We start from the raw sequence: 21,474 nt of genomic DNA, 5'->3' as shown, positions 1-21,474 counted from the left end.
TACCCAGGTCCGACCGCTATCCCAAGGATGCTCTGCCCGCAGGAAGCATGAGACCAGCACCGGGCAGCTAGAGGGACAGGACTCCCAGTAAGTGAGTCAGCCAGACCCCTGGCCAGGATAATACCTCTGGGTCCAGCTCAGTGGCTTGGGGGGTGACTTTGGGCAGGTCTCCCTTTCTCACCAGGTTAAAGGGGTGGGGGATGATGGCGGCTGGGCCAACCTTCTCCTGAAGCCACGCGCAGCATTGTGCCACACACACGGTGACTCTCACTGAGTCTGTGAACCTAAATCTTCCGAAGTCATAGGGAGCCTTAGAGACAACGCGTTTCAGATTTCGCCCACTCGGAGGCGCCGGCTCGCCAGCCCGCAGGGCCCCAGCGCAGGCCGAGCGGAGCGGAGGGGCCGGGGTGCCCGCCTCCTTCTCCCGGGCTCCAGGCCTCTTCCACCATGTAGGCTTCTGGGCTGGCAGCCCGGGATGACCCCGCCCCATGGCCGGGAGGGGGCGGGGATAGGGGCGGGGCGCGACTGTGAGGCAGGGAGGGGGCGGGACTCGGGGCGTGGGGGCGGAGTCTGACGGCGGGCAGAGCCGCCGTTCTGGCGGTGGGGCGGGGAGGGGGCGGAGCTCGCGCCGCGAGGTTCCGGCCTTGGGGGCGGGGCCCCGGCCGCCCCGCCGCGTTCCGCGGTGCTGTTCCACTCTTCCGGCCTCGCGTTCCATCCGGCGCCTCCACCTTCCGCCCGGCGCCGGCTGTCGGCGCGAGGGTCGCTGGGTTCCACCGTCGTGCGGCCCTCGCGGCGCCCGAACCCACAATGTCGGGCCCCAACGGGGACCTGGGCATGTCGGTGGAGGCGGGCGCGGAAGGCGAGGACGACGGCTTCGGGGAAGCAGGTGACCAAGGGCGGGCTGCTGAAGCGACATTTGCTTTCTCAGGGCTGCGGTCCTGGAAAGGGGAAGCGGGGCCGCGCTAGGGGGTTGGAAGGGACCGCAGAATCCTCCTACTCCTCGCCTCTGGTGCTGCGGCTGCAGGCGGCGGCGGGGGGGTTCAGGGCGAGCACCTGCGAGTGGGTCCCTGGAAACCGCAGCACCAGAGAACTGCGGGCAGCCGGCCCCGTTTTACAGATGGGGAAGCTGAGGCCGCTTCGGGATCATTCTCCCTTTTGGCATTTGCTCCAGCCGCATCCTGTAGCCCCTGGGGAGACGGAGACTCCTGTGGGGATGGGGCGGGTGGTCCATCTTGGGTTAGAGGGAGGGTCTGTCTGGGTGGGCGAACCCGCCCTGCTGAGTCAGCATCTCCAGCCACCTTTGCTGGTGTGACCCGGAGCCTTGGCGAATGTGACCTGCTTACAGAGCAGCCTGTTGCCTGCCCGGTACTGCGGGGGAGGGGGCAGAGAGAGACCCATCAGCTCCCTCTCATCTTGGGGAGCCTCAGTTTCCCCGTCTGTTAAATAAGGCTAATGATTGGTGTCTCCTGCATTGAGAGGTGTCAGGATGAAATGAAGCAGAAACAAAATGGAAAATAGTTAATAGGATCGAAGCATGCAGGTGTTTCGTGAGTGGTTATTTTTCTCTTTAGTGTAATAAAGATTGGTTTCTCAAGTTGAAGGGCAGGACTTAGTAAATGTGAGATAAGTATGCAGTCTGCTTTTTGTTTTGACTAACAGCTTTATTGAGCTCTAATTCACATATTATACAATGTATCCATTTAAATTGTACATGTCTGGGTTTTAGGATGTTCAGAATCATGCATTCATCACAGTAATTTCAGAACACTTTGATCACCTGGGAACTGCGTTTAATAAAGAGGGAGAGGACCTCCCACAAGTAAGTAGTAGGCTGGCTGGTTTGCCCTGGGCGCTGCAGGTGAACAGCAGCCAGATGTGTAAAAGGAAGCCTGCAGTGGCAGTGAGAGCCTTCAGGAAAAGCCGCTTAGGTGTCACACTGAGTGGGTATTGGCAGATTCATGGGACTTAGTGCAGTGGGGAGGTGGCTGTCCCAGGCAGAAGGCAAAGGCTTAGCACCGGGCAGTGCCCTTGACACAGATAAAGCCTGGCCCCAGTGGTGTGGGGACACCACCTGCCTGTGTCTCTTGACACAGAATGTGCAGTGTTGATAATAATGACTATCTACTAAGTACTTGCTGTGGCCAGACCCTGTCTGAGTTCTTAATACATTGGAATCCTCACAACCTGGTCCTCATTCCCGTCCCAAAAAGACGCAGTCACTTGCTGGGGTGGAGCAGAGCGGGGACTGAAATCCAGGTGCCCTGCTCCCTCTGAAATCTTGGCTGTGCCACCAACCAGCTCGCCAGCTGGATAGGTCCCTTCCTTCTTGGGCCTCAGTTTTCCCATCGGTACCACAAGGGGCTCGGACTCTACAATCCAGGAGGGACTTTCCAGGACTGTCCTCTGTGAGGTGTACCAGCTTCGGGCGATGGTGCTCTTGCCCCAGAATGCACACTTGCACCCATATCCCAGACACGCTCCTCCAGCCCTGGCCTTTTCCAGACACTGCCAGCAGCTTCCCTCTTTGTCCCAGGCTGGCAGCTGAGTGTGTCTGAGTCACAGGGCTGGCTCCGAACTGGGTCCGCAGTGGGCACAGGCCCAGATCTTGGATCCTAAGGGACACTGTGCTGCTGAGAGGCAGGTCAGGAGTGGCTGTGGAGGAAGGGGTGGTGGTTTCTGGTGGAGACCAGGGAAGGCTTCTTAGAAGAGGAGGCGTTTTGAGCTGGTCCTTGAATGACTTGTGGTTGAGGCATTCTGAGTGGCAGAGACAGGTGAGCAAAGGCAGAAAGGCTAGAAGGTCAGAGGCTTTGTTCACTCATCCATCCATCCATTCAGCTAGTGATTACTGTGTGACCATGAGGGCACCAGGGAGACAGCAGGGAACACAAGACCATTCCCTGTCTCACAAGCTCTCCAGAGGTGAGGGCCATGGGGGTGTGTGGAGGACAAGGGGATCAGGAATAGAGGTCCGGTCCGATCCCGTCTGGGGAATTGAGAAAGCTCCCTGTGGCCACATCCATGCTGAGACATGAAGGTTGAGAGGGACTCATCCAAGAGGAGAGGGGAAGGGAAGACAGGAGGACGCATTGCAGGCAGAGGCAACAGCATGTTCAGGGGGCGGGAGGTGGGTAGAGACGGGTGAGAGGAAAGGAAAGCGCATGGGAGGCGGGGCTGGAGGGGGCGGGACTCGGGGCGGGGCCTTGGAGTCTGGGCGGGGTTAGGGAGCCTCGGAAGAGCTGGAGAGTAGGGCTCTAGCGTAGATTGGCTGATTGGGAAGGTGGGCCCTGGCCTCTAGGCAGTTGATGAAGGAAGTGGAGAGGAGACTTGGCACCTGGCAGGACTTATCGGGCAGGACACTGTCTGGCTGACTTACCCCTGCGCACCCTAACCCTAGGGGCTGGCTAGGGGCTCTAATAATACCACTAAGGTATTATTTCTTTTCACTTTTGGTATCCACCCATTTTCCAGATGGTGACACAGAGGGTCAGAAAGGAGTAGGGACTTGCCCAAAGCCCTTTTGTCCCGCAGCAGGGGGACAGTTAGGGGGAAGGTGTCTATGAGCCCTGAGGAGACCGGGCTCTCTTTTCTCTTCCTCCCAGAATATGCTGCCATCAACTCCATGTTGGACCAGATCAACTCCTGTCTAGACCACCTAGAGGAGAAGAACGACCACCTCCACGCCCGCCTCCAGGAGCTGCTTGAGTCCAACCGGCAGACACGCCTTGAGTTCCAGCAGCAGCTCGGGGAGGCCCCTAGTGATGCCAGTTCCTAGGTTCTGGGAGCCCCCAGCCGGCCCCAACCCTGCCTCCCTGGGTGAGACTCTGGCCTGGGCACTCACCACCTGGCTTAGATACCTTCTCAAGAGCTGGCCTACTGGTGGGTCTGCCTGCCTCCGTCACCCTTCCGGTATACCCCTTGGCATGCCTGGGCCAGACCCCACCACCCGACATCCCCTTCTGGGGTCAGACGTGGGCCCACAACCCAGCCGCCTTGCCTGCCTGCCAAGTTCCAGGGCACTTCCCACTCTACCCGGGCCTTGAGCGTCCACATTAAATGGGTCTCCGACACCACTGTGCCTCTCCTCTGTATCCTGGGTGAGGAATTCACGGGCCCCCAGAGGTGACTGGTGACTCACGGGCCTGCTGGTAGGGCAGGGGTTCTTGGCCTTCTTGTTATTTCTGGACGCAGAGGGAGCAGGTGAGGCAGGGCTTCCTTCCTACCTGGTGCCCTCCTGGACAGCAGTGGATTCCCCAGCCCAGCTGAGACAGCATGGGACATGCTGTGTGACCCTGTGGATACACTCAACTTCTCTGGGTTCTAGGGCCTTTTACTAAGACAGCTAACGCCTATTCATGCTGTGTAACCTCACAGCTGGCCAATCACGGGGTTGGTCTGGTTGTCCACCTCTAAGGGTTTTTTCCCAAATGGGGAAGTAGCAGCACTAAAGAACCAGCCCTGGGCCCCATTCGCTGAGGAATTCATCTTAGAGTCACCTGACAAGGGTGGGCCCTGCTGTTGAGCCACAAACTCAGAACCAGAGGACAGGAAGGCCCCCCACTCCTGCGCTCCAGAGTCCCCCCTGGAGGGAGAGGCCAGCGCAGGGGTCCAGAACCCAGGCCCAGGGCAAATTATAGCCACTCATCAGATGTATGATCTCTGGCAAGTCATTTGACTTTGCTAGGCGTCAGTTTTTTCACCTGTAATTTGGGAACCACAGTAAGACCTACCCCCCAGGGCTCCTGTGAGGATTAAAGGAGATCTGAGTTGAAATGAGATCGGAAGGTGAAGGTACTTCCCTAGCCCTGATGACCCCACTAGAGAGGGAAACAGGCTGTGAGAGATAAAGTGCCTTGTGACCCCAGAGGCCCTGCTTAGGGAGCCTGTCTGGCCTTCCGGCTCGGCCACTAGAGAGGGTGGGTGCCGGCTGAGAGCAGGCTGGGGTGCTCCCTTCCCCCGTCCACCCAGACGGAAGGGCTGGTGGCTACTGCACAGCCAGATGACCTTCTTTTATTCGACTTTCAGTAAAAACACCATGTCAAAATTTCTACACAAGACTTCTGTAAAGCGTGGCGGACCCCGACCCAGACGGGGTGGGCGTGAGGCGCTCCCTCCATCAGGGTTTGAGGCGTGTTGAGCGCCGCGGGAGTGGGGGCGGAGGGGGTTGGGCTGTCACCTTGCTGGGGGTTTTCGCTGAGTCCTGGGTGCTGGGCTGGGTGGATGTGCGGCCGCCAGAAGTGAACAGAGCCGTCAAGGCGTTGCGGGCATTGATCGCACACCGGCGGCTCACGGGCCTGCTGGTAGGGCTGGGGTTCTTGGCCTTCTTGTATTTCTGGACACAGAAGGTACAGATAAGGCAGGGCCTGTCCCCAACCTGGTATGCTCCCTGCCAGCAGCTGCCTCCCCAGCCTGGCCGAGACTGCATGGGACATGCTGTGACTGCGTGTGTGTGTGTGTGTGTGTGTGTGTGTGTGTGTGAGAGAGAGAGAGACACCCCCCATACGGTGCTCTCAGCCTCCTGGGGCCAGAGCTCTGGCATTAACAGCCTGACCCTCAGCTCCCCCCAGAATAGGGCCTCCTGGGGGGTGTGCCCGCAGGTGGAGGCCAAGCGCAGGACGAAGGTGGCTGCTGGCCCTGCTGGGTGGGCAGGCGGGGCAGGAGGCCCCGCTCACCTGCAGGTTCTCGAAGTGGGCCAAGGACTTGCAGTGGGAGAGCTGTGCCCCCGAGTTGCTGTGGTAGAACTTGTGGCAGATGCGGCAGATGTAGCCCATCACAGGCACCAGGAAGTCCACACCTGTGGGACAGCAGCGTCCAGGGACTCACCCCACTAAGCCAACCCGGCGGCCGTCCCTCTCTAGGGCCCCATATGCTCGTCCACCCTCCAGGTGTGAGGAGAGAAGAGGACAAGGGGAGAGGCCGCCTGGCCAGGATGCTGTGGCTGGGATCTGGGGGCCGGTCCTGGGGGCCTCAGCTCCTGCAGGTGGGGTCGGGGTCAGGGTCTTACCGTATGCGGTATTGGGGCTATAGGTCTCTGAGCCTTTCCACTCCTCTATGGATATATCTCTGGACCTCACCTAGAAATATGCAAGTGTGGGCCTTGGTTCCAGCTTCCTCTGCGCTCCTCCCACACGCTGGTGGGGCCTGGTTTCCACCCATGCTCCTCAACACCACCCCCTTAATTCCCGGGAGGATATCCAGGAGGTTGTGGGTGGCATTCTCTGAGCCTTTGCACACGCTGATCCTGCCAGAGTGTCCTTCCCAATCTATAATTTTTGAGTTTAGCCCAATCAGTCCCCTCCTCCAGGAAGCCCTCCTGCTTCCACAGTGACCATAATCCATGCCAGGTGTGCCCGACATATCATGAGTGTCCTCTCTGAATCCCTGTGGTTCACCCATTTTACGTAAGAAGAAACTGAGGTCCAGGCACAGTAACTCACTTGTCCAGGGTTCACAGAGGAGCAGGGTAGGTAACCCTGGTAAGCCCTAAGCCCTGGATACACTGTTAGCCATGAGCCTCTGCCAGCTCCCTGAATTCCAGATGTTGCAGTGACCTCAGTCCCGGGGGGCTGGGTTTCAGGCGATCAAGGACCCCTCATCTCACCTGCTGGACACGAGCCCCTTCCAGCCAAGGCCCCTTCCGACTCCAGGCGCACAGCCCCACCATGCTTGGTAGTGCCCCCCTCCCCTTACCAGGCAAACAAATGTGCCTTCGGAGAGTGACAACCACTCCCCTTTGCCTGGGCTTTGACCCACCTTCACAGCCTGAGCTGGGACTCCAGAACTGGGGCTCAGAGAAGCCAAGGGGCTTGCCTCAGGTCACACCACTGCTGGTCGCATGTTACAAAGTGGCCTCACCCCAAACCCACTTGGGGCTGAAGTCTGCCCTCGCAACCGACCGTCCACAGCCCCTCCACGATGCCCCTCTGGCCGCCCCTCTCCATTCCGGCCTGCAACGGGCAAGCTCTGAGCAGGCAGGGGCCTTGATCCCCATGTCGGGCCACATCCAGCACCAGGGCCTGGCTCAGAGCAGCTGCTTTTCATTTCTTACACGAAAAGAACCCCAGCTCCTCCAGGTCCTTGCTTGTTATGAGCACAGGCTCTGGAGCCTCGCTTCCTGGCATCCAAGTCGGTGAGATTCAGCTAGGAATGTGCTTGGTACACACCTGGCATATAATAAATGCTTGGTACACACCTGGCATAAAATAAATGCTCGGTGTTGACTGCTACTACTGTCATCATCCTCATCTCACGCTGACCCTTCCTGTGTACCCCGCATAGTTCTCTCCGGTGCCCTTATGGCCTGAGATGCCCTCTCCCTCCCTCAACACAGGTCCAGATTTCAGCCAGGCTTCGAGGTCCTGTTGCCAGCCACCCCGTGGTCCTCACGATGTGTGTTTGCACCTAGTCGTATGGAATACAGTCCTGTTCATACTAAATCATGGCATGTGTTAGTGCCTACAAATACCAGCACTGCGCCCCTGGCCTCTGGGAGGAGGGTGAGGTCCCACCTGGTCTGGGAGTCTTGTCTCCAGCCTGCCTCCCACGTCCCCCCACCCCAAGCACCTGTTTGCAGAATTCCTCCTCAACCTCGATCTCTTCTTCCTCGTCGTCATCGTCGTCCTCCTCCTCCTCTTCATCACCCTCAAAGCAGCCCACGGCATCCACTGTGATGAAGTGGTCCTCATCCTGGCCGGCCGTCTCCTTCTCGAGCATCTTCAGCTGCCCAGGGGAATGGGCCAGGGCTCAGGTCGGCTCTGGGCGGCCGAGGTGCCACCCCGTCCCCAGCCCTGAGAGCCCCAATCCCTCTGGACTTGCCGAGTTCAGACTGAGCTAAACCTCAGCCCGCTGTGTGGCCTCGGCCAAGGCTCTGGGCCTCTCTGGGCTCATGTCCTCCGAGGGAGCTGGGGTTACCTCCTTGGCTTTGTCCTTGTGTCCCTGGGACTTCACGTGCTCCACAAACTTGCGGGGGGTCTTGAAATAGCGGTTGCAAATGGTGCAGAAAGGTCTCAGGGAGTGCTTGGCGATCTGATGAAAGGAGGGCAGGCCAAGTGGGTGGCGGGCAGTGTCCCCAGCGGCAGCCAGACTCTGCCCAGGGACACCTCCTCACCCACCTGCAGGCCGCCACCTGTGGCATCAGCTGGCTGTGCTCCGCCCCTTCCCCAGAACATGGGCACACATCCCCCTCCCCGTGCCATGGGCTTCCAGCAGGTGGCAACAGAGAACAGAGATAGGGCAGGGCGAGAGAGGAGCTGCCAGAGGACCCCCACGAGCCTTGTGGCTGGGAGACAGCATTGTGGGCGCCCTCGCAGCTCAGACCTTGTGGTCCTGCGTCCTGCGGTGCTGGATCAGGTCCCCCATGTAGTAGAGCTGACAGGTGTTACACCAGCGCCTCGGCGGGGGCTCTCTGAATGGTGACAAACAGAACGAGTGTGACAGTGCCCTTGTTGGGAGGACAGCCACCCCCAGGATGCGCCATAAATGTAACGCAACTCCAACACGACGTGTTTTTGGAAACTTAACAACGGTTCCGAGATGCATCTGGAAAAATACTTAGACAAGAACAATAACCACGGGAGCTGGGCGGGGAGAGATTGAGAAGCATCTGGGACACCAGGAGGCCAGCAGGATGGTGACAGACCTGAGCCTACCTGGCCCTGACAGTTCAGATGCCCTGTCCTTCCTGGAGCTGTTCTTGGCCACCCCCACCCACCGCCCCCCCCCCCCGCCCCCGTAAGCCAGACTCCCTTCTGGTACCCCCGAGAGCCACTACCACAGCATTTCCTACAGCAGACAGGGAGGACCTGATCCCTTCTCTGCCTCCGCTGGACTGTGGCGAGCTCTGGGAGGCCAAGAACTCCCACTGCAGGATCCCAGGGCCAGGCACGGGATCAGCCCCGAGTTTCTGACTGTGTTGGACGAAGGAAGGACAGGCAGCCTACTGGAAGGACTCTGTGTGGCCTTGGGGCCCCTGGTCAGGCTTCAAGGGGCGACATCATCAGGAGATGGTTCGGTGAGTTTCCTGACCCTAAAGCCTGTTTGCAGGATGGGCCACATCTTTCTAGTTTCCTTGTGTCCACAAGATAGGTTTTTATATAACTGAGCTCATTCTGCAAATGCTGATTGGAATCCTGTTTTTGTTTTTTTTTTTTAAGATTTTATTTATTTATTTGACAGGCAGAGATCACAAGTAGGCAGAGAGGCAGGCAGAGAGAGAGAGGAAGGGAAGCAGGCTCCCTGCTGAGCAGAGAGCCTGATGCGGGGCTCGATCCCAGGGCCCTGGGACCACAACCTGAGCTGAAGGCAGAGGCTTTTACCCACTGAGCCACCCAGGTGCCCCTGGAACCCTGTTCTAACCTGACGTTTCCAGTCTCCTGAATTCCCTGCTACTGTCCTGCTTAGGAACCGTTCCACCACGTGGACGAGCCTGAGCTAACCATCCCGCAGCAGTGGGGATCTGCCACTCTTTCCAAAGAAAATTCTTCAACCTGACAATCCTCTGCAAGGAACGTCTTCAGGAGTCACCGTTCTTCTGTATTTATGATTACTTCACCCAAGAGAATTCCTGGGTCCCCTCCCTGAGCAGGGGGAGGTTTAAGCTCAAGAATGTGCTATACGTCATGTGGGGAAGTTCTTCTCAAAGTGAGAACCACCTAATGGAGAAGCCGCTGCCTCAGAGAGAGCGCTCTGTCACCCAGGGCATGCAAGCCGCAAGCTCTGAGCTGTGACCCTCAGCTCCCAGCAGAGTCCCCAGCCACCGCCTTGGGGCCCGTCCAGCCCACGATGGGGTTGGATTCGGCCTCCCTAGGTTTTGTTTCATTTTGATTCTGAACTAGCTGCTAACATTCCGAAATTGGGAGACTTCACGTGCAAAGCTGGGTTTCTAGATTCTCCGGAACAATCAGGAGACCTGAGGCGTAGGGGCGGCTTTCCTGTGAGACAGAGCCCATGCCCCCCAGCATGGCCCGAGGCGGCGCTGACCTGCTTCTCCCCTTCCCATAGGCCTCTGTGACTGCCCACAGAGTGGTGAAAGGTCTCCCAGCGTCTACCAGGCCTCCTCAGCCCATGAGCTAGTCCTGGACTCCACAAGGGCTCCTATTTTGGACCAGTGATGCACCCATGACAATGAAAGGGGGAGATGGAGGGTAGCTGTGCCCAGCACCTATGCCAAGGAACCAGGGCTCTGTGCCATGACCCACTTCCTTCCCATGTGGGTGGTCACACTGTTCCCGCCTGGGTGGCACCTTAAGAGACTATCTAGTTCATGAATTCTTGCACTGTACCCTTCACCAGGCCATTTTACAGATGAGGAAAACTGAGGTCCATGGGTAAACAGTTAACGGTGTGAAGAGGCCTCTGGCGGTGAATAATACTGAACCCAAAGGGAGACCTTGCAGATGGTGGACTCAGGGCCCCCCCCAATCGGCCTGGCCTGCAAGGCCGTCCACCCCCCAGAATGGAGCCTGCGAGATCCCCCACTCACTCGTCTTCTCTCTCCAGCACATCCCGGGGCACGGGCAGCAGGGACAGGAGGCAGGCCTGGCTCGTGTGCTGGAGCTCCCCGAGCCGCTGCTGGTGCTGGGCCCCCGACATGTGGTTCTGGAACTCCTACGGTGGGATAAAGAGTGAGCCCGGGATAGGTGGGGGAGGGCGGGGCCCGACCTCAGCTTCATGGTCATCCCGCTGTCACCACCACCGCCACTGAGGCCCGTTTTTCTTACAACAGCCCCGCGGGGGCCAGAGCATGATGGCGAACAGAGGCGCCGAGTGAGCACACAGCAGCCGGGGCTTCGGCGGCTCCCCCTGGGCACTGTGTGAGCCCCTCAGAGACAAGCAGCAGTCAGACTGATCTCCAGACCCCACGGCTCTGCTCAGGATGACACGGGCAAGCAGTCACAACAATACAAGCATAGTGCCGTTAAGGCTACTATGCTCGCTCTGGGCTGGGCCGGCCGGGGGCTCTGGACTTCAAGGTCAAGTCACCGAGTCTTCAGAGCCCCCCAGCAAGGTGGGTTCTCGATGTTTCTTCATCTGATACACATGGGAACGGAGGCACACGGAGGGGAGTCTGCCCTCCGGCGTCTACACGGCTAGCCAGGGCTGATTCAGACCTGGCCTGCTGGACCTGCAGATCCTAACTTCTTGGCTGGTCAGGAAATGTCTCCAGAGCAGATACACAGCTGCCGTGGACGGCGCTCACGGCGCTCATGGGGCCGCTCGGGCAAGGCCGCCTGGCCTGGGCACGCCCTGCAGACACCCCCGCCCTGGCCCCTGGAAGCCCCCTCCCCGGGCCCTGCGTGCAGTACCTGCTGGCTGCCACAGTTGGCCTTGCAGAGGTAGCAGAAGAACTGGAGGGTCTGCCTGGAAGGTGTGCTGGCGGCGGCTGGGGCAGCGGACGCGGAGTCGCCAGCGCGGGGCACGGGGGCGATGGGGACGGTGCTGAAGGCCCGGCTGTCGCTGCTCTGCAGGATGGTGACCTTCAGGGAGCCCCCGGCACCCCACACCTGCACCGGGAGCAGGGGCAAGAGCTACCACCGGCGGGGCACCTGTGATGGGCCAGGCCCCCCACGCTCCGGCACCTTGCCGGAACCTTCCTGACAGCCCGCTTCACAGATGGGGAAACTGAGGCACTGAGCTGGTAGGTGACTGTCCAGGTTCACAGAGCTAGGGAGTACCACAGCCAGGACTCGGCCCTAAGCCCACCCTGCCCCGCCCTCCCGTGACAGATGGAGAAATGGAGGCCCAGAGAAGGAACCGGGTTCGGCCGCAGTGACACCCTGAGGCAGAGCTGGAACCCGAACTGCATGCACAGGTGTCGGCTCTGTGCTCTCTCCCCTGGAGCAACGTTGCCCCCTGTGAGGGGACCAAAGGGTCCGGTGTGGGGACAAGCAGGTTGGAAGGGACTTGTCCCAAGTACCTCCGGTTCTTCAGAGCAAAGGCATGGGAAGGCAACGCAGCCACAGTCAAAGACAGTCTGCTCTGCCCAGGGCCCATGGTGATGGGGAAACAGGAGGGGCCGGGGGGTGGGGGTGGAAGGCCCTGCCGCTGCTGGGCCCCCTGGTCCCCGAGCAGCCCCAGCAGCACACCAACCCACCCCTAGCATCTCTCTCGCTCTTTTTTCACATTCTCCCACATCCAGGCCACCGGTCAACTCGTCCTGGCTCTCCACGCTGACCTGGGCGCCCCCCGGCTCTGGCGAGGTCTTCTCCGGGCCTGAAATGATAGATGGGTCCATCTCCCACCAGCTGATGGACCTGGGATTGATAGCCCCCTTCTCTACCCACGGCCAGGCCCTTGAAACCTCTGGTGGGGACAGCCCCAGCCCTGGTCACGACACAGGGCGCCAGGGGAGGAGCCAAGGGTCCGGGCAAGGCTGTCCCATGCTGGGGGAACCGGGCGCCAGGGCTCACTTACCGGCTGCAGTCTCTCTCTTATCCGGCGGCGACTCCGGTGCCACGGAACGAACCGGAACCGGCGCCGCCTCCGGTGTGGGCACGGACACCCGTGGCGGGGGCTGAGGCCGTCTCTCAGTCTGGTCTGGCGGCTGCCCCACCGATGGTGCTGGAGGATGCCCCCGTGGCTGATCCGGGGTCTGGACCTGAGGATACGTCTGCGTCTGTGCCTGCTTCTGCAGCTGGGGCTGCGCCTGCCCCGGGGGCTGGGAAGGTGCCTGGGGCTGCACCTGTTTCTGCAGTCCCGCCCCCTCCCACTCCTGCAGCGGCCCCACGTGCTCCGAAGAGGTCTGCGTCTGCGCCTGCTTCTGCGGTTGGCGCCTCGTGTCCACGGGGGGTGTCAGTGGCGGCGTCTGTGGCTGCACCTGGGCCTGGATCTGCAGAACCCGTGGCTGGAATCGTGGCAACACTCGGGCTTCCGGTGACTCCGGCAATAGCTCAGGTGTCTGTGTCTGCTTTGGTGCCGTGGTGCGGGCCCGAGGCGGGACCTTCGCCTGCAGCTGCCCGGGGGGGCCCTTCTCTGTGGGCAACTCTGAGCTAGAGAGGATCAAAAGATAGCTTCCAGCGTCTCCCAGCTGACCCTTTAGGGCCTTCTCAAAAAGGCCAAGATCCAAGTTCAGTCCTAGTTCTAGCACGTACAAGCGGGGCATTCTGGGAAGGGCCTGCCTAAATAAATTGGGAGGATCACTCAGCCCCACCTCCCACAATCTGCTAAAATGAATCCAAGGCCCTATAAAGCCGTCCACCCTCTGCCCACTTGGAGGTCCCAGATGCATATGTTCACTGGTCCAACCCAGCCACCTCCAGGTGGCTCAGTCCCAGGGAAGACACCAGAGACTCTGGCCAGGGGCCTTCCCAAGTGAGATACAGAACTGGGTTTGACCTTCCTCCAAGCCAGATGCCAAGGCCCTTTTCTTCCTCCAGCTCCCTGAAGGGTCCTGACTCCCCCCCCAATGCCCCTCACCCCCAACCTTTGCAAGAATGAGGGTATAGGTCCCTTGGGCCTGGGCAGGTTTTCAGCATCGGTTACCTCTTTGACCTCTTAGCCGGTGGCTCAGCTGCCTCGCAAGACTCGGGGGTGGGTGCTAGAGTGCGCTTCTCCTTCGTGATGTCATCTGGGCAGGGTGGGGAGCCTTGGTCTGGAACGGAGGGCAGAGGAGTGACTGCCAATGCCGTGTAGAGCAGAGGCTAGCTCCGAGAGATGGGGCCTGGGCTCCCCCTGCGCCAAGAGGCCTGCTTCCCAGGTCTGCCTGGGAAGGCACGGACCCTGCACCCACCTGCCCCAACCCGTGGCCCCTCCAAAGCCCAGCAGCCTCCCTCCCTTACCTTTTGGCGTGTTTGTTCGGGACTCGACAGCTTCCTCAGACCCCTCTGGGGGGTCTGACTCGTCTTCCACGGGCGTGGTCTGAGAAGAAGAATCCTGCTTCCTTTCAGAAACTGGTTCTGATATCTGCCGCCCACCCCTGTAAGCACACCCTCTCCCGACAGCAGAAGTGATGGTCCCCTAGGGGATGAAGCGGCCTGGGGACCTCTGGTGGGCCGGGTCCAGAGGAGCCTACAGATGATCCCAAGCACCCCAGGAATCGTCTCTGGGGGGGTCCATCTAGCTGCCTGGCTGTTCACCCAGATTTGGGGGATACAGAGGGGGCCCTCCCAACTCCGCAAGCATCTTCTCCACGAAGCAACCACAAGGATCCTTCTAAAATGCAAACTTGATTGTGGCTTTTGCCCCTTTCAGTCTGAAATCCTTCTCTGACTCTAGAGTAATCCTTCCTTACCCAAGCCCAAAACCACCACCCAGTCTGACCTCTGCCCCACCCCTCACCCTCTCTAGGTCCACACTGGCCTTCTCTCTGGTTCCCCAAAGTCCTAGGCTTCTTCCTGCCCCAGGCCCTCACCCACTCAAAGGTACTTCTTACAGGAAGCCCTCTTGACCCCAGGGCAGACCCTTCATATGGGTTCCCAGAGAAGCCTGGGCTTCCTTTTTGTGACTTTTTCCAAAGTCTTAATTCATCGGTGGGAATATTATTTGCACGAATGTCTCACCCCTGCTGCTGCCTTCTGCCTGGACCTCCCCAGCCTAAGACCTCCTGGAGGGTCAGGCCAGATGTGCCACTGGCACCAGGGAGGCCCCTAGAGGACTCACAGATGTTTGCTAAATAAATGCATGGCTCCAGCCGGTCCCGGGCACTCCAGTAAGCCCCAGGAGCCTGCCTGCAGCCTCCCGCCTTCCTAAGCCCGAGGAACTAGCGCCGAGCGGAAACGAGCACCATATCAGGACTTCGGCCCTTCAGAAACCATCTGACTCTCATCCCGCACAACAGGCGCGTTGCTGGCCTGCAAGTCAGGAGACCTGGGCTCCGGGTCTGTGCAACCCAGGGCAGCCTCCACCCCACTCCCTGAGCCTCAGTTTCCCCAGATGTAAAACGAGTGGCGGGAGCACTAGACAAGAAGACCATGGGAGGACAGGCCCCAACTGGCAGGCTGGAGGCTGGGACCCTTCTCTGGAGGGAGACGCCTCACCTCCAGATGTGGGCTGGCCTCAGGGTAGCCCAAAAGTGGGGGGGGGGTGCCATGCCTGCCCTGGAATGTTCTCAAGAGCATGCTGTGTGTGAGGAGCTGCTGGGACACTCAGGGACAGGACAGTCCCAGAGAAGTTATCCCCTCATAAGTCTCCTTGACTCTCTCTGCTTATGTCAGGGAGAGCCTCCTCTGATACCCTTCTGCCCCCCACCCCATCCCCCAACAAGGCTCAAGGAGCTTGGGGTACAGTTCCAGAACCTTCGGATGGCAACAGTGTAGAGTTTAGGGTTTCGTAACATTGTTTTACCCCCCCCCCCCCATTACCTTTCTTTTACTTGCACCGACAGCAATTAATTTAGATTGTTTTTGGAATTTCAGGTAGTGACATGTTTCCTTGTTATATAAATGTAATGGAGAAGGTAATTCATTTAAAGCTAGGCCCCCACCCCAGGTGCCTGACTTTTCAGCTCTCCAAATGTCGCCAGTCAAACTGACATACAGGTTTTGAAGACTAGGTACAAAAGACCAAGGAATATAAAATGCCTCTTTCATTTTTTAAATATTGATTAAAGGCTGAAATGATAATATTTTTTTTTCCATACTGGGTTCACTAAAATCTGTCGGTAAAATTAATTTCACCAGTTTGTTTTTCCTTGGTTAATGTGATTACGAGAGAAATGTAAATTCCATATATGGCTCATCTTTTCTTTCTACAGGGCAGCGTGGATTTACTGAGAACCATTAAAGGGCACCTCAAACTGCTAGAGTGTTCTATGTCATTTGTGCCTCCGTGTGTTTGCAAAAGAGAGAAACATTAGGTCAATTAAGGTTGCATTTGGATATGGAAAACATCGCATCCATTGGATGTGGAAAACAGCGCATCAGAGGTTCACGGATATCTGAAATTTGGGAAACCCTCAACGAGGCCAACTTACGCCCCTCTTTTTACATATGGGGAAACTGAGGACCAGACTGAGCCTGGTGGGTGCAGCTGGGCTGATGCCCAGGTATGACCTTCCCGCTGCCATCCCCGCTCTCAGCACCACCAACCCCCATCGGCCATCACTTACCTTGCGATGGGGGGTGCTGGAGGTAGGGGTGCGGACCTGTTTCTGGGGAGTCCGCCCTGAAAGGTTGATCTGGGAGGGGTTCATGGGGACCCCGACAGGAGGGGGACCCAGCAAGGACTGCCGAGTGGCTTGAGGGAAGAACTGCTGTAGATTCGGGGTAGCCAGCTGCGGGGGAGTGAGGCTGGGGGGCGTCAGGTTCGGGGTCGCCAGGCTATAGCCACGGAGGTTACCTGCGGGCAGGAAGAGGGGAGAAGGGTTACAACGCTGTCGGAGGCCAGGGTCAGGCGTCAGCCCCCCAAAGCAACATGGAAACAACACAGATGACTTTAAATAGGGACCCTTCCCATGCAACAGCAGCCAGGGGAGAGAGGTGAGAACCGAAGGCCCACTCCCACCTTGGGCACTGGTGGTAAGGGGGCTTTAGGGCTGGTTTTCTGCTCAAGCTGAGGAGGAGAGGGACACCCTGATCAGCTTGTGCGCCCCCCCCACAACCCCACTCCCTCCAGCATGCTTTAGGGCACACCTTAAGGTGTGTGAGACCCAGCACAGTACCCCTAGGGAGAACCAGTGGTCCCTGGAATAATAAGACATTATCCTATCCCACCCACCCTCCATCAAAAGTCTACTGGGAACCAGGCACTCCCTAAGCACTTTGCACGCACGGCCTCGGTCACTCGGCCCAGCCACCCCTCAGGGTGGGTGTTATGGTCTCTACCAATGACAAAACAGACACAGAGTAGAGGTGTAGCTTGCCCAGGGTCTCTGCTCATTCTGCCTCCAATCCTCTCCACCTGTTTAAATCCTTCCATAGCTCCCTGCTGCTTGGAAAGGAGCCCATTCCTCACCTTACGGGGGTCTGGCCCTGCCCTCCTCCCACACCTCCTTTCTTGCCGTTCTCCCCACGCATGCACACTACACTCCAGCCATATGTTTCTGTGCGTCCCTCAGCAAGCCTGGTTCTTTCCCGCCTCTGGGCCTTTGCATATACTGTTCCTTCTGCCTGGACTTTCCTGCTCTGACTACCTCCGGTCATCCTTCAGATCTCCTGTGGTGTTTATCCGCTGAGAGGTCTTCTCAGATCCGCTGTGTGTGCCCAGAGGCGCCAGCTTCCCTGTCCTGGGACCAACTGCACAATTTTCTTGTCTGCTTCCCACCACCCAACCACCCTGGGAACTCCTATAAGGGCAAGCACCTCATCTAACTCAGAGGCCCAGTGCTCAGGAAGTTCGAGCGTAAGCGACAATTCGAATCCTTGCTCCAAAGCTGGGATAGGAAGCATAGGGGTTGAGGACATGGGTCAAATGTGCTGTCACATCTAGTTCAAGTCCTATAGACCAAGCTCTGTGACCTTGAGCAAATCACTTCCCCCTTCTCAGCCTCAGTTCCCTCATCTGTACAATGGGATAATAATAGTGCTTGACCCGTGGTTTTATGAGGATTCACTGAGATATACAAGTGTGCCTGGGATCCAGGAAGTGTTCAATTACATTGACTTAAAACAAATACAGGTACACACATGTGCAGAGAGAATGCCAACCGGCTATTAAAAACAGTAAGACCAAGAGATCTCAAAGATCTAAAAGAAAAATGGACAAAGGACATGGACAAGTCACAAAAAGAAATATGAATGTTTAACAAACAAATAAAAAACGTTCGACTGAACTAGCACTCCAAGAAACGTAAATTAAAATATTAATGATGTAGCTTTTTTTGCCAACCAAGTTAGTAAATCATGTATATATACATATATATATATATATAAAAAGCATATAATACCCAGTGTTGCTGTGGGCATGGTGAGACCGGTACTGTCATACGTGGCTGGTGGCATTGCAAACTGGTCCAGTCCTTTGGGAAAGCAAGTTGGCAATACTTATCAAGAGCCATAAAACATCTGTCCCCCGACATAGCTTTTCTACTTTTCGGAATACATTCTAAGAAAATCGTCTCAAACATGACATTCGGCCCCGTGTTATTTAAAACAGAGAAAAAAAGAAAAAGAAAAAAAGGGGGGGGTTGGGGAGAAAAAGGAAGCAGCTGAGTTTAGGTACATAAGGACTTGCCCTCCAGTAGAACACGAACAGCTGTTAAAAAATAAATTTTGGGGCGCCTGGGTGGCTCAGTGGGTTAAGCCGCTGCCTTCGGCTCGGGTCATGATCTCAGGGTCCTGGGATCGAGTCCCGCATCGGGCTCTCTGCTCGGCAGCGAGCCTGCTTCCCTCCCTCTCTCTCTGCCTGCCTCTCTGTCTACTTGTGATCTCTCTCTGTCAAATAAATAAATAAAATCTTTTAAATAAATAAATAAATTTTGGGGGTGCCTGGGTGGCTCAGTCAGTTAAGCAGCTGCCTTTGACTCAGGTCACGATCCTGGGGTCCTGAGATCGAGCCCCGCATAGGGATCTGCTTCTCCCTCTCCCTCTGCTGCTCCCCCTGCTCATGCTCTCTTTCTCTGTCAAATAAATAAATAAAACCTTAAGTAATAATAATAATAATAATAATTTTTACAAAGACTGTCAAATCATCTGGTGAATGATCATGCCATTCTAGTCCAGGAAAAAGAAGATACATTTTGAAGATTTCATTTGAATGAATGAAATGAAGATTTCATTTCCATGTCAGTAACCAACCACTATCATATACAGATACCCAAGTTTGGGCCTAGAAAAAAATTGGGAGGAAATACACCCAACCCGTGACAGGTGTTTTTTGTTTTTGTTTTCCTTCAAGAGGTGAGTGAATCTATCTATGACAATTTGGGTTTCCTTATCCTCTAAAAATAATTTTTTTTCATTTTTGTTTGACGAGTGTGACTTTTAAAATGGGAAAGAAAAGGGGGGACATATATGTGTATACATCGTGGGTCCCTGTGTGTGCTTTTGTCTCTCCACCTATCCATTGATCATTTATAAATCAATTCCAGCACCTTCCATGACTGTGTGGCAGGGCTGGGAGTGACAACCAACACATCTTCCAACCTGGCAGCGTACCCCACTGAATGGCAGGACAGCCTAGGATCTAAGAACATAGCTCTGTAGCAAGACCTGGGCTCTAACTCTCCCTCTAATCCATACCTACTCCCTGTGTGACCGTGGGCACATGATTCCTCTCCAGGAATCAGTTTTTTCATCTGTAAAATGGGGATCATGAGTGTATCTTCCTCCACCCCCCACCCCCAGGGCTGTCAGCAGAGCGGAGGAATTGTGTTTGTAAAGGTCTCAGCACAGTGCACCACCCAGAAGGACACAGCAAGCCACAGCTACCGTGCAGGAGGGGCTGAGTCTGAACAGAAGCTTGCCCCAGGTCACTGGGGTCCTAAGATTAATACTGAACGGGCTCAGATATCTGGAGCAGCTTCTTAAAGGAAGAGCTGCGAGACTGCTCTCCACATGGGGAAACTGAGACAAGGGCACAGGCCTACTACATAAGGCTAGAGACACCCACATGGAGATCTAGGGGGTCAGAAGGCTCAGGCCTTAATCTAGCTGCATGACCCTGGGCAAACAGCTTCCCCCAGGTCTGGACCTCAGCCTCCTCATCTGTCAAATGGGATGCAGGGGAGAGTGGTCCAAAGAGATCTTTTTCTCCATCATCTCATCTAATCCGAATGGGAGCGAGTTTGTGCTGAGGACTGACCACAGAGCCAGCACCACGGCCAAGGGCACGCCTTTGCCATCAGATAGACCCATGTCCCGCTGAGCAACTCTGGGACTACCTGCAGCCTCTGAGTCCTCAGCTGCGGACTAGGACACTGAGGGTAGCTCCCTCTCAGAGTTGGCGTGTGGATTTGCTGAGGCTCGGTGCCAGTGGGGATGCTGGGGATGCAACGTGGGCACCAGCATGAGGATGCAGTGAGAAGGGGCCGGTCCTACCTTGCAACTGCTGCAAAAGCAAAGCTCTCTGTAGCACAGAGCCACTGAGGAGGGAGGCGGAGTTGGCACCTTGGAGATTCAGAAGCTGCTGCTGCGGCTGCTGCTGGGGAAGCCCCCTGTGTGTTGGAAGTGGGGGGGTCAGAGGGCTTTGGGGGCGTCAGACCCTCCCTCTTCCCTCACCTCCATTTCCTGCCCCTGTCTACCGCAGCCACGGGAACCTCTCAAGGTGGGAACTGACGGCTTCCGGGGCTGAGACAGGGGTGTCCCTGGGAGAAAGGGCTGGGATGGGGTTTCCACGAGGGGGGTTCTGAGTGCCAGGGCTGAAGCCACCCACCCCTCCGGAGGGGAGCTCACCGGCTGACGGCCATGGGCAGCGGGGCTTGCGGGGGGGACTGCTGGAGCAGCTGCTGGAGCTGGAGGAGCTGCTGCTGCTGGAGTTGCTGCTGCTGGAGCTGCTGGTTGAACATGGTGGCTGAAAGAGGGACACGGAGTAAGGCAGGACCCCTGAGTCCACGCCTACCCACCCCCGCCCACGGCCCTGAAACACCTGCCCGCTGAGCTTCACCGCCACATCCCAGTCCTGCCAAAAGCATGCCGCATTCGCACCCCGATGCTTTCGATACCCCTACCCCACCCCCGCCACTTTCCCGCAAATCCTGCCTACTGTCCTTCCCTCGAACGCCCAACCCCGCCCGCCATCTCCCCCACTCCCAGGGCTCGGTCCTCCCGGGGGCGTCCGACCCAAATGCACATGCCCCGCCCCCAGCCTTTCTCGCGCCGTCACTGCCCGATGCCAGCCCCTCTGCACACCGCCAACCCACCCGCGTGCCTTTGTGTCAATAACAGCACCCCCAGCCTTTCACTTTGGCCTCCGAACAAAGTGAGAGGAAGGCTTCCCTCCCCCACTCCGCTAACCCTTCCTCTGCAGATCCAGCCAGCATTACACATCAAATCCGGTCACCCCACCTGCCCGCGATGCTCGCAGCCTCCATCCAGGTGGCCCCTAAGCCTTCCGGGCGTCCCCCAGTCGCGCTCGGGCCACGCACGTCGCTTCCCCGAACCCCCTCCGCAGTCGCCCCGCCTCCACTGGCAGAACCCGCTGGGCTGCTGGAGCCCGCAGCTCCCCCCCGGCCTGGCCTCTTGAAAAGCTGGTCTGCGGACCGGACCGTCGCAGCGCCCTCTGGAGGACCGGAGGACCCGGTGCCGCTAGCCGGGCAGCGAAGTCCTGCCCCGCGTTCTGGTCTCGCTGCGGGGAAGGCGCCCGCTTACCCGGCGGCTCGGCTGCGACCCGCACGGCTGGGGGCTGCCAGGGGGCCCTAGGCGGTGCAGACCCTCCTCCCCGCGTCCTCTGCCCCGGGAACCGGCGGTTCCGAGCCCGAGGTCCGTCTGTCTTCCGGAGAGGTCTGTCGTCTGCCGGGGACATCACGGGCGACTTCGAGAAGGACTGTCCCCAACCGACCTCCCCGTGACCGCCAGTGTCCCGCGATCCGGGGGCCCCGCGCGGGGCTGGGGTGGGAGGGGCCGTGCAGCCGGCCTCGGCACATTCGGGGACCGAGACCCGGCGAGA

The 21,474-nt window shown here is 57.9% G+C and overlaps 2 protein-coding genes across 10 annotated transcripts; one reads left to right on the top strand and one right to left on the bottom strand.

Annotated features, from left to right (window-relative positions):
* The first annotated feature begins 664 nt into the window (after window positions 1–664).
* BBLN (bublin coiled coil protein) lies at window positions 665–4,070 on the top strand. The gene is made up of 2 exons (XM_046022704.1): window positions 665–886; window positions 3,600–4,070. The coding sequence occupies exons 1-2, from the start codon at window positions 808–810 to the stop codon at window positions 3,770–3,772; spliced, it is 252 nt and encodes an 83-aa protein (XP_045878660.1). The 5' UTR covers window positions 665–807; the 3' UTR covers window positions 3,773–4,070.
* On the bottom strand, window positions 1,422–21,031 carry CIZ1 (CDKN1A interacting zinc finger protein 1). 9 transcript variants are annotated; one of them, XM_046022702.1, is made up of 19 exons: window positions 20,874–21,031; window positions 20,262–20,379; window positions 19,908–20,023; window positions 17,816–17,887; window positions 16,040–16,269; window positions 13,773–13,866; window positions 13,477–13,585; window positions 12,812–12,983; window positions 12,409–12,592; window positions 12,089–12,207; window positions 11,301–11,498; window positions 10,478–10,602; window positions 8,314–8,401; window positions 7,909–8,022; window positions 7,561–7,716; window positions 6,002–6,071; window positions 5,670–5,791; window positions 5,174–5,329; window positions 1,428–2,652 (listed from the first exon to the last, which is right to left on the bottom strand). In XM_046022702.1, exons 2-19 carry the CDS (start codon window positions 20,372–20,374, stop codon window positions 2,557–2,559), a joined length of 2,334 nt encoding a protein of 777 aa, XP_045878658.1. In that variant the 5' UTR covers window positions 20,375–20,379; window positions 20,874–21,031; the 3' UTR covers window positions 1,428–2,556. The 9 variants fall into 9 exon arrangements, with proteins under 9 accessions (XP_045878656.1, XP_045878658.1, XP_045878651.1 ...); XM_046022700.1 differs by having other exon boundaries at window positions 1,422–2,652; window positions 12,170–12,207; window positions 12,409–12,983; XM_046022695.1 differs by having other exon boundaries at window positions 12,409–12,983; window positions 13,773–13,851.
* Window positions 21,032–21,474: the final 443 nt, after the last annotated feature.

This window comes from Meles meles, chromosome 11 (genome assembly GCF_922984935.1).
Source record: "Meles meles chromosome 11, mMelMel3.1 paternal haplotype, whole genome shotgun sequence".
Classification (NCBI taxonomy): domain Eukaryota; kingdom Metazoa; phylum Chordata; class Mammalia; order Carnivora; family Mustelidae; genus Meles; species Meles meles.
The sequence above is the reverse complement of the archived record's forward strand: the minus strand, read 5'-3'. Positions and strand labels throughout refer to the sequence as shown.